Raw genomic sequence first — 12,671 nt, forward strand, 5'->3', positions numbered from 1 at the left:
GGAAGCAGAGATCTGCCACGGACTGAGGTGAAGAGATGACCTTGTCACGAAATCACAGGTTACCGGTAAAGCCTGCTCCTTAAGTTGCTCCTACCTAAATGCACAAAGCTCTTGTCTGCTGTTGCCCAGACCTGGTCCCCAGCACTGATAATACAAACGTTCCATGCTGCTCCCGAAGGGTCTGTCTTGGGGATGTAGGGAAGTCAGCCACGCACGCCTACATCATTCCTCCCTCTACCCTACCCCCTGCCCCCTACTCACTTGTAATGGATTTACTGCTAGAGTTTGGGGACCTCAAAGGCCCCTCCTTGCTCTCCAAGGTCAGCGAGAGGCCATAGTTTGGGTGATGCTGGTGCTGGTGGTGGTGGTGGTGGTGCCTTCCCGAAGCTTTGGTAGCGAACGGCGTGCCCCCATTCTCCTCGATGCCAAAAGGCAGCCGGTCTGAGCTGCTGAGCCCTGGGGAAGGGAGCGGGTAGCTGTGGAGGGTGTCAAAGTTAGCATTTAGAAAATCCAAGTGCCTTGATATTCCTGTGTGTTTTTTAAAAGATGTTCTCTAAGCATGAAAAAATCAAGAGAAAAAATCGGTTCGACAAATAGACCCACAGGGTTATTGTAGAACAGGACAGAATGGCAACATTGCACTCAAAGAAAAAGCCGAAAGTGGAAATTTGTATACATCAGACACCTTAAACCTTAAAAAATTCTTAGCTAGTGATTCTTAAGCATTTAATACAGAAACTCCTTTTGGAAATCTGATGAAAACCATGGACCTTCCCTGCAGAAACAGTCACTAAGATGCAACATTTCACACTCAATTTCTGGCCCTCTCTAGCCCCTCTGTGGACTGAGGTAAAGAGCCCTGGATTACAGGATAAAATCCAAATCTGTCGATGTGTCATTCACGCCCGTCCCTTCCCCCCACCCCATGATCTTGTGCCATTCTTTTCAGCTCATCTCCTGCTACATTCTCTCTACATCCTAAGTTCTTTCCATTCTGGTACCTTTCACCTCTTCCTGCCCCCTCGAGTCCTTCCTCATTCCTCAACCCAGCTAGAACACCCTTTCCTCCAGGAAGACTTCCAGCCTTTAAGACCCACATCAAAGGTCTCCTCCTCACACTCCCAGGCAAAGCTAACCCTTCTCTTTGCTCATTCCCAGAAACCAGATTTCTACTGCTCCTTCACTCTGTCTTCAAGGTGCTCACAAGCCTGTGATTCAGTCCATTACAATCACACCAGCTGCTAAGGGAGCATAGAGGTGGATGCAACTAGTTCTCCTGGGGTTGGTGAAGGTGTTGGAGAAAGTGTCATAAAGAGAGGAGCATTTGGGGGAGATAGTCAAGTACGTTCTTAAAACAGAATCCTCTTTCTTACTCCAGGAACCCATTCTTGTGTGTGTATGAGGTTGATAGTTCCCCGCAGGCTTCCTGAGACGGAAGCCTGGCCAATCAAAATTCTCCATTCATCCAGGCAGAATGATTTGTTCTGGGATGTGACCTCCGGGACAATCAGCGTTTACCCTGAGGTTTAACACACGGAAACTGAGAGCAAAGGTCTCTCTTCCCTTTTAAGCGTCAAGCAGGGCCTTTTACTATGACTTTTCTGGGCCCTGAGCACTTTTGCTTTTATCTCTTCTGTATATAAAAAAATAAAAATTATACTTTACGACTGCATTTGTATAAAAACAAACATATTAATACCATATATTAAATTAAACTATTTTCCTTAATTAAAAGTTCACTTTTTTCTTATGACTTCAAAAGGAATTAAAACATTTTTGTGGGCCCCTAAAAAGTACTGTGAACCCAACACCCTGAACCTCCTGGGCCTAATGAGTAAGTTGGCTCTGACTATAAGGATGATATAAGTTAAGGCTACTTATGACCATATTCTCTGGACACAAAGAATTATCTGCGAGAATGAAGCTAATACACAAAGAGAGACATGAGCAGAGGTTGAAAGTAGATGGAAGATAGAAAAATTCCTAATTGTATCAGTTGAACCCCTGGTTCCAGCCATGCCTGAAGCTGGTCTACCACTGAACTTTTCAATTATAAGGTCCAGTCAATTTTTTTTTGTTATTTATTTATTCGATTATTTTTGCTTGATGTATGGGTTTCTCACATTTTTATAACTTGCATGCTTTGAATAAGTGGTTTCTCACATTTTTATAACTTGCATGCTTTGTTTGTTTTGTGGAATTTCTTTCAAAGTGAAAAGGTGGAAATAGAAATGGCTATTACAGGCCTAAGAAATAGTCTGAGCAAAAGAAGGTGGCGGAAAGAGCAGGGGGCTGGAGGAGAGGGAGTGAGGATTGCAGTAGCAGGAGATGAGGCTAAGAAGACAAGCTGACACCGGTTAAGAAGGGTTAAGAGAGTCTGGTTATCTGGAGGGCAACAAGGTGCCCGGGAAAAGGCTTAAGCCAGGAGTTGCAGTTTAAAAGCTCATTTTGAGCACTGTGTCCAGGACAGACTGGTAGGATACTCCAGTCTCTCCATTGGGAGACTGTGACAAGGCAGGGCCTGGACAACGTCAGCGGACTGAGCGAGGTGAGGAACCCTCTGGGATATTTCTAAAGTCGTGTGAGCGGAGCTTGCAGGCCTGGCGCTTGGGGCACTGGCGCCAGGACGTGTGGAGGAGGCCTCTGCTGCCATGCAGGACACATTCCAGAAGAAATGGCACTGACTGTCCCCCACGTTGTCCCATGAGTTGCGTCTCTGGTCCACCCTGGCTGCCTCTTGGAGACTTTGATCAGGACAGTCTTACATTGTGCGTGTGAGAATGTGGAAGAAGGTGTGACTTTGGCTTCTGGGGGTCACAGTTCAGCTTCACCTCTGCAACCTGGAACATAACCAAGGACACCCACCCTTCCCATGGAGGTGGCAACAGGGGGCAGCAAAAAGTGCCCTGAATTGTCACCTGGGTCTGTTTCCTCCCCTGTGACATGAAGAGGAGGGTCAGGAGATTTCCAGCATCTTCTCTGGATTGCTCACTGTACACTTATGTGCTGCCTGTATGCAGAGTTACTCTCACCTATTGATGGCACAAATCTCAGCTTCATAGCAGGGTTCCTGGAGGCAGGAACAGCTTCTATGTAACCCGCGTGGTAGCACACAAATTCTCTAAACATCTTCCAGGAGAGCCTGGTTGGGGAAAATTGGCTCTTGTTTTACTTTTAGCCCAAGTGGGGACAACTCTACGTTCCTAATCAGAACTAAAGCATCAGGGAGATGCTGACAAATATCTCAGTAGAGCTTCTCAATTGATAGGCCTCAGAAGGGTGGCAAGTGGGTCGAACCATTTATTCTCAGTCCTTAAAGCAAGTAGACAGAACCAAGGGAGGCTGGAGCCTCAAGCAGCCTTGTCTATTTACCCCAGGGTGCTATCCAAATGTATCACCTCCTCTGTGTGCTAAGGACGAGAAAAAGTTGGGAAGCACCACCACTAGTCCATACTCCAGCCCATTAGCCCAGCTGGGACTCCGTTAGCAGAATATATGTAAGTAATATGTTTTTACAGCAGATGGTGTCAGCCAGAATCAGCTTCCTGACTAAACACTAGTGCAATAATCATGCTCTCTAACTACTCACAGAGGGGGAAAAAAAGCTAATATTTTTGAGTACCCAGCACTGTGCCGTCTATTAATTTATTCTTCCAACAACCAATTATTATCTTTATTGTATAGAAATGAAACAGGAAAAGAGACTAACTTTCCCAAGTCACACAGCTAGTAAATGGCAGAGCTGGGACTTGAACCCATGCAACTTGATTCTATAGCCCTGTGTTCTCTTAAGTACTAAGGGATACTGCGCTGCTATATGATCAAAAGAAGTTCTTTTAATATGATATTAAAAGAACAATACTTAGCACTTAGCTCTGGTTTTGCTGCCACTTAGCTATGTGACCTCAGGTAACACATTTCACTTATCTGGGCCCCCAGACACTGTATTTTTGGACAAACATTTATTAAGCATTTCTATGCCAGGAACTACAGCTCAATGAAATAATTTGATCTTTGCCATGTCCAGCTGAGGGATAGGACTAGGTGCATTTACTCATTATGGTTTCCAGGATACCTGTCACTTATTTCAATTCTGATTTGGTAGAGATGAAACAGAGCGGGCCATTAGCCCAACATAATGCTGCAAGTTCTTATTGAATTCAGTGGAAGCATACTATTTGGCAATAAGTAGAAAGCATATTTGAAAAACTACCTTTTTCATAATGGGTTTGAGAAGAAAATTGTGTCAACATCTTAGAAATGTGACACATTACAAATGTTAGGTCTGTTAATCAGGGATGATTTCTTACAGTAACTTAGTGGTTTTATTATTATTGTTTTTTAAAGCAACTAGAGAGAAAAGAAGCCCCTACCTCATTTTTCTCGTCTGAAAAGGTCAAAATTAAAATTTGGGGCCATGGTTTAGATTTTTTTACATGGACTACTAATTGGCAGAAGAAAATTTTCCCAATTTGTATTTATTTGAAGACATTTTCCAAGCAATCGACTTGGGAATGTCTAATTCTAGTGTTAGTACAGATAATGTCTGAATCCACATAGACCGGGAGCTCTTGTTTTGATTAGTTTAGTTGCTACAAAAGTGGCATCGTATTCAGCATCAGTTCCCAGTGCTGATTACGGTACCTGGCACAGCACAGAAGCAAAGCAAATGTTTGTTGAATGAATGTTGTAGTGCATCAGATTTTAATTCTCCCTAGGTAATTTATCAAGTGTCTATTCATAAAAGCTTCACTTTGGTCGCAAATTCTCCAGGTTTCCCATATATTATAGTCTCTGCAAAACTGCAGAATAAAATATTCTATATTTTAAGGAATGAGGAGAACCTTTAAGGTTTGGTGATAACTGAGTATCTGGTGTGAGCTACAGTAGGAGATATGCCTCCATCTTTGAGTCTGAAATTTTCCTTTGGCGAAACTGCTATCAAATGGCTGTAAGCAGAGAAACAGGCCTTAAAAATCTCCTTCCAGAAAATCCACGTTAACGTGATGTTATTCTTGCTAAGTTTTGCAATGGCTTTCTAGTTGTGTGTGAGGCACCGAGAAACCGTGAGGAAAGGGCTCTAGAACTTTGTGGTGAGATCTAGGATTTCTGCAACTCCAGATCAATTTCAGGATCTGAGTCCAAAGAATAAATATTTTCACGAGTTCAATTTTACACTGAGGCTTATGACTAAGAGTGTATTCGATCTCTTTCCTATCTTAAAAAAAATACTGTAAAAAATATAGTTGTTTTCCTTTAGAGCATTTGCTTCTAATAAATCTAACGGTGCTTTCCCTTCTTGGATTCTTACAGATTTTTTTTGCCTCTCATTTCTGTATTCTAGCAACCACTCTTTGCCTTAAGTGAAGATCCCCCCCTTTTTTAGGTGGGTAACAGCATTGACTTGCCCCTAGCCACTGCTTTAAATGCTTCCCCCACGCAGTATCATACAGGAACCCTTAGGGAACAGTACGGCAAAATAATCATCGCCAGGAAAACGCAGCTGCTAGTGTGTAAAATAATGTTGTAAGAGCCAGTTCTTTATCATCCTTTGCACTTCAAGAGCTATGGTAGACTCGGCGTGAGCTCAGAGTGTTATTCTTCCACTCTGCAGCACCATCCAACTCATCCAAATGAATAAAATTATTCATTCCAGAAAGAAGTTCAGGTTCAATGAATAAAAATGCATGCACTATTAAGGACAGGTTTTAGATATTCTAACTGCAAAAGATACCGGTGTCAGCAGGAGCTGGAGCTGAACACTGGGGACATATTTCTGAGGTGATACAGATGGGATTAATCTATTTTGGTTTTTGTAAGTGCTTAAAAATCTTCTCAAAGGATCCTCTTGCTGCTCCCCAATTCTCATAAGTTTTTTCAGAAGTTTCAATTATAAATATCCGGTTAGCCTCTGAAGCTATACACTGGGCCAGCCTCTGAAGCCATACGCTGGGCCTAATTTTAAGGGCTTGCTTAATTGCCTTTAATACAGATACAGCGTCCATTAGTCAGCACAGGATGATGCTAGTTGAGCTGTTAGCACAGCAATACCTCTTGCTTTTGAGGTCTCAGCTGCAGAAAGTGGATGTTGAAACCATTCACCATTCAGTAGGGGACGATTAGGTAGGTTTCTGTGTTTCTTATAACATGAGCCTACGGGGATGTTCCTCTAATTATTCTAACCCTTTTTTAGTGAATTGCTTAAACTACAGCAGTTTTGGTATTTTAAAATCTGCAGCCTTTGCTCCAATGAAACTATTGCCGAGTCTTGGGATGTGGCCGTGATTTTAGATCCAATGTATTAGAATTTTAAGTGAAACCAAAAGCAAATTCGTCCGTCCCTGATCAAATGCCCCAGGGAAATTCACAATGTCACAAATTTAAGAAGTCTGAGTGGAAAGTTCTCAATAAACTCCCAAACAGGAAAGGAAACATGGGTATTAGAAATTAATTCCTTTCTCCTGGCTATTTTTATGCTGCCCTTATTCCAGGGCATGGTATCATGCCGATTGTTACCTGAACTTCTGGAAAGCTGCTTTCAGAAAATGTCTGGTAAATATCAACTCTTCCCAGCCTTTCCTTCCTTCACTGTTAAAAAGGCTAAGATGACATTATTAATTTTACTTCATCAGCCTGATCTTTACTGAAGAGCATGACTCAAGAATAGGGGTTCCAGATGGTTCACAGAAAACAAGTAACAAATGGCCTTCAAAGAAAAGAAAGGCAGGCAACCTTGCTTATGGAGAAATGCAATTAACACAACTTCTGGTTCTTACTCATCAGACTAACAACAGTTAGAAAAGTTAGCTAAGGCTAGGACTTTGCTTCGGTGGGATCACAGGGGCCCTGTCAAAATAGATGAGGTGTGTGTTGAGGGGAAGTGTGGGGAGGTGGGGCCGGCATAAACAGGTAGAATGTCGTTGGAGGGAAATTTCATCAGACAATATCCAAATTAAATATACACATACCTTTCAACCCAGAGTCTTTATTTGTAGGGAATTTATCCTACAGATAGATTTGTTCAAGTGCATAAAGCAGAATATACAAGGGCAGCAGCAAAACTGTAATTTTAGAGATTCGAGGCAGCTTAAATGTCCATCGATATTGATTGGTTAAATAAATATGTGCTTATTTATATGTAGAATAGCTCTAGACTGACAAGCAAAAAGGCTAACAACATTTTGCTTCTGGGAAAAACTAGGGAGCTAGGAATAAGAGGGTGAAAAAAAAGAAACTTACAGATATTTTTTGTTTGAATTTGTCTGTTACCTATATAAAAAAACCCACAGTGCTTCCCTTTATTACTTTCTAGTCTCCAAATGGTTAAAAGTTTGCTTTGTGTAGATGAAATCTCAAGTTGGGGTGAGTTGGGAACCAAGCAGATGCCGTCCCAATTATACCAGCAGAATGGATTCTCAGTAGCCACACCAATGCCTTCCTCTATGCCCATTTTGCCATGTGCAGATGGGAAAGCATGGTCCACATTCAGCCTGGACAATTATTTCCTAGGATACCCAGACAGAAATATCATTTTTATTTTTTTATCCCCTCTCAAAAGATCTCCATGGTGTTTCTGCTCTTCGCTTGTTATGAGTTTCAGAGATGTGTTTTTATGTATTAGGTTAACCTTCCTCCATCTGATCTTTCCTTTGGAACCAAGCACCTCTTTCCATTCTAAACTTAGACCACACATCTCAGCCTATCAGCCTATGAGATATACAATTCCTTAAGCTAAACTTGGAATCTCCTTGTCCTGTTTCTCATCACATGGACTGTGCTAAGACCTTAAATCTCAAAAACCACTAAAAATTGCTACCAGCTAGCATCAAACATTGTGCAAAGCACCTTATATACATGTCATTGAATTCTCTTAAACAGAGAAATATTGTTAAATTCCATTTTGGGATGAGGAAAATGAGGCAGAGAGAAGAAACTGGCCAAAGGGTCCCATGGCTAGTGCGTGGCAAAGTTGGGATTCAAACTGTGTGAGATTCCAAAGCACCTACATTTCACCTTGTCAGAGAATGACAGGCTCTCGCTCTAACAAAACCACCACTGCACACTGGATTCCGCAGCCCTCTCCTGAGCTGGCTACGTCCTGCCATTTTGCTTGTGCAGACTCCCACCTGTTTCGTTCCCCCCCGCGTGGGCTCTAATCTTGCTCTGGGTGGTTAGACTGGTATGGGCCCAAGCCCTATCCTTCTCTAGTGGTTGGAATTCACTAGCCCCTTGGTTCTAGAGGAAAGCATAAGAATGACATAGATTTGATTTGACAGACTTGGGGGGAGGATGGTTATGATGAAATTAAAGCCATATACAAAATCGCTAGAATTCTCACATTCTTCTGCTTCGCCATGAGCCTGAGGAAGTATAAAACTATGTTGTGCAGACAGATCTAGCAGCTTATTATGATGTATCTGTCTGTTTACTTTTTAACATCATGCCTACTAAAAAAAAAAAAAAAAAGAGAGTTGACCTCTACTCAGAGTTAAAATTAAGCCATTAAACAACAGCAAACATAACCAGATAGGAATCTGTGCTTTTCCGAAGTGAGATCCTGCACTTTCCCACCTCAGACTTTCCTGCGGTGACTGTTAAAACCACCTACGTACAGCCTAACAATCTCCATTTTTAATAAGCTGTCTGAGCGGTTCTTTAGTTCCCTAATTTGGGGGAAATGGGCCTGCTTGCAGAATGACTGAGGATTTCTTTTGCTGAGGCTCAGCTAAATGCCAATTTCACATCTGTTAAACCTTTTAGATACCCCTGCAGCTTCTAAAAATGTGCCCCCTTTCATTTCACAGTTGGGTCTCTCTTTAACAGTAGTTTGCTTCTCTCTCTCTCTGCTTTGCCTTGGTATTTGATGCCTACTATAACAAAAAGGCAGAAGCCAATCATTCTAGGTCTATTTAAGGTATTTACCTGGTACTTTTGGAAGATTTGGTCAGTAAGGGAATTAAGTCAGAGCCAAGTTTAGGAAATATTGATTCAAAGGGATCGATACAGTTACTCAGGGAATTCTTTGATGAGCTCAGATCTTAAAGGACTAGTTAAAAGCTGGAAAGTCAAGGGCCAAGAAAACGGTCTATCATTAGTGGTGTTCAGCGCAGGACCCAGGAGGCTGGAGCCACTGACCGAGAAGGATGGGGCAGTATTAATTGGCAAGAAAAACAAAGGACTGTCACGTTGTCCTTATTCTTTCATCTTCACTTTAACGAGCACCATTTTTGGTGGACCAAGAAACTAAATAAGCAAGAGGGTTTTATAGGCCGAGGGAATCACGTGGCATGATTTCAAGACTTCCAGTCCATAGGAATTATATGCATCTGATGACATTGTAGGTTCCCTGTTAGCTATTCTGAAGGATCACCGAAAAATAACAGATGATACAAGACCAGTGAGTACCCGAGTTTCAAAAATGCAAAAAGCTAATTCCATTAGTTATGGAATACTGAGGTTGGTTTTGCTGGCAGGTAATACTCCAGAAGAAATAACTAGTTTGTGACCTCTCCAGAAGGAACCGTGGATCACCTCAAATGAGTGTTTCACTAAGAAGAGAATAATGCTCAAGCCCTACTCCTTTGAAAAGGGGACTGTCGTTGAATGACATGGCTGCCACAGTGCTGGAGGAGGATGGTGAGGTGAAAAGGGTTTTAGACATCTGGGTAGGAGGCACCGGAGGAGAGTAATGGAGTTATGAGCTGGAGGTGATAGAGGTTACTAGACCACCGGCGTGTAGTGTTACGGACTAGTCTGGTGGTAGTGGTGGGTGGCTTTCTAGTTAGTAACTAGATTTCAGTGTAGTAAACTCTTCATCATCTAATATGATCTCGTGACGACATGGATTCACAGGGTCTCAAATGGCAGAATTAGTGCTGAGAGGCATTAGAGCACAGGGGTAGAAGACACAGGCTTTGGAGTCAGAATTCTGCCTTCCCATCTACCATGTGTGTGACCATGTGCCAGCTGCTCAGTCAAACCCTAAGCCTGAGCTTCCCATGTGTGGAAAGGATACTACCTACCTAGTATCAGAAAGATCAGGTGAAGTGACATATGTACAATGCAAAGGACAGGTGTGGTTATTAGCCCCCCACACCCTTATATTACCATGCATCAGTGTCAATATACCAGAGACAGATGGACTGTTCTCTGCCCGGTAGTAACACTCAACATCACACCAATGCCTCAAATGAGAACACCGTAGACACACTAAATGATATTTGATGAAGCTGAAGCCAAAATATACATGGTGGCCATGTCCTACTCCAAATGCAATGCCCCAGACTGGATACGGTTGGTCAGATACCTTTGGACCAGCTCAGAGATGACACATTAACTGTCAGTTATTTTGACTGATGTTTTCCTTAGAATGAATGTGGAATAATGCATTCGCTGAACAGATATTCACTTGCTATCCAGCAGGCACCGGGGAACAAAGGTGAATATGACACAAAGCTCATACTTAAGAGCATACTGGCTTCAGAATGAGATGAAGAAAAGAGGCAGCTTTAATACCAAGTGGTGAGTGCACCATTGATATGTATGGAGGCTGGGGGGGAGTGGAAGACAGCCCAGAAATTAGCCCAATTGCAGAGGTAGGGCGATCAGAGTCCCTGGGAGAAGACGGAGTCTGAGTAGAGTCTTAAGGCGTGAGCGGGAGTTTGGGCAAGGGGGATGGGAGTGACAGCATTCTCGGCAGAAGGAACAGTATTTGCAAAGGCGCAGATGGGAGAAACAGCAGGGTAGGGGGGCTATCAGGAACTACAAGCCGTGGGATGTTGTAGGAGTTTAAACAGGAAAGCGAGAGATGGGAAAAGATGCTAGCCAGAGCCACGAGACAGAAGCAGAGTGGAGGAACTCCACAGAGAAGGACTTGGACTTCATCCGACGGGTGATGGAAAACCCTGGCAGATGTCACGCATCAGAATGACACAGTCAGATGGTGTTTTAGAAAAACAACTCTAGTGGCTGTGAGAATGAACTTGTCGGGAGAGACTGGAGTCAGGGAGCTCATAAGAGCACCTCTCAGCCAGAGAAAAGATGCTGCTTCAAGGACAGTGTTAGGAGAGAGGAAGGTTAAACACAAACTCTAAGGAGGCTGAGTGGAACAGATCCAGGGACTGCGCGGATATGGACGGCAACAGGGAGATGTCGACGATGCATAAATTCTTACCATGGGCAGAAAACAGAGAATTTGGACTTTTTTTTTTTAAATTTCCTTTCAGTAAAAGAAGAGGGATTTTCATTTTTGACATGTGGAGTTTGAGGTGTACGTGGAACATACAAGTTGAAATGTCAGTTTAAAACTCATAGTAGTCCGAGTTAGAGATCATGGCTGCAGTGCCACAGCACTATCAAATCATGACGGGATGAGAAGATCCAGGCAGACTGTGGTAAGTGAGAACGGCAGTGGGCAGAGGAAGGACTCCTGGAAAACAGCAATATTTCATACGATGACAGAAGCAGGGGCTGTTACCCAGACTGAAGAAGAAGTCAAAGGGCTGGAGAATCAGATATCACAGAAGCCAAGGGAACAAAGTTCCCAGAAGCTGTGGGTGATCATTACTGTCAAATGCAGTAGAGAGAGGTCATCCATTAAACTGAAGAATGAAAAGTGTACGTGTAATTGAACAATTAGAAGGCCATAAATATGCAAACTGGTTAGACTTCTTGGTTGCAGACATCTGAATCCACTCAAGTTGTATTAAGCACAAAGGTATTTATTGGAGGGTGTTAGAGTACACAATCTCTAGGAGGCCGAAGATACAGGTTTGGGGGTCTTTCCACCAGGAAAAGCAGTTGTAGCCAGGATAAACACCCACCCGCACCACAGAACTGTTAAAGGGGAGAAAACCCCACTGCCACCTGTGACCAGGTACTAGAATGTTCAGCAGAGTCGTTCCAAATGAATAAATGCCTCAGCCAGTACCTACAAACAGAGCCACTCTATCCAAGAGCAGCTCCATTCTAGGACGAGCTTGCTCCATGCCTAACTAAACGCTCACCTTCAGACTTCCCAAAGCTCACTGTCACATCACCTTACGTCATCCACAAAATGATACTTCTGCGCAGCATAAAAATGAAGATGGAGTCAAAAAAAGTAAGAATAATCTTTATTCCTTGGAAACACAGTTGTAAAAATGTATCAATAAGATTAAAAGATTCAGAACACATTTATTTGTATGTAGCACATACACTGAGGATCAGCACATCCGCTAAAATGGAATACACCTGTAAACAAAAATCTTCGGGACAGTTTATAAGTGATAAGAGACTCCGCTGTGCAAGGCATGAAGAGGATTCTCTCTTTCTGGATAGATTTTTGTGGTAACGAAAAACAGATCAGGTTTCAGTAATAAAATATCTCAAGAGATGTCAATATACATATTTTAAAGGCTTAAAATGGGCTGAAGTACAATTAGATATATAAAGGCGGCATGAGAATTTATTTCACAAAAATATTAATAAAAATATCTCAGGCCTTTCAAGAGAAAAATGTTTGACTCATGGCTTGAAATGGGGGGTAGTGGGATAAGAATAAATATTTTGGCATGAGTTCTACCCTAAGAGACAACATATTAATCTCTGGTTCTACAAAAAGACTGTGCAACACTTATCCTATCCAAGTCTACAGAACGCTTTGGCACAACTTTACTAAAATCTTGTATGCT

The 12,671-nt window shown here is 42.5% G+C and overlaps 1 protein-coding gene across 1 annotated transcript in view; it reads right to left on the reverse strand.

Moving 5' to 3' along the window:
• Window positions 1-12,671, reverse strand: part of EPB41L4B (erythrocyte membrane protein band 4.1 like 4B) — a gene marked incomplete at its 5' end in the record, with an annotated part of 113,210 nt that overhangs the window by 33,279 nt on the left and 67,260 nt on the right. The window contains one exon of the mRNA XM_025041254.1: window positions 262-476. Coding sequence (XP_024897022.1) covers window positions 262-476 — 215 coding nt within the window. The remainder of the gene's footprint in view (window positions 1-261; window positions 477-12,671) is intronic.

This window comes from Pteropus alecto, unplaced genomic scaffold, assembly GCF_000325575.1.
Source record: "Pteropus alecto unplaced genomic scaffold, ASM32557v1 scaffold111, whole genome shotgun sequence".
Classification (NCBI taxonomy): domain Eukaryota; kingdom Metazoa; phylum Chordata; class Mammalia; order Chiroptera; family Pteropodidae; genus Pteropus; species Pteropus alecto.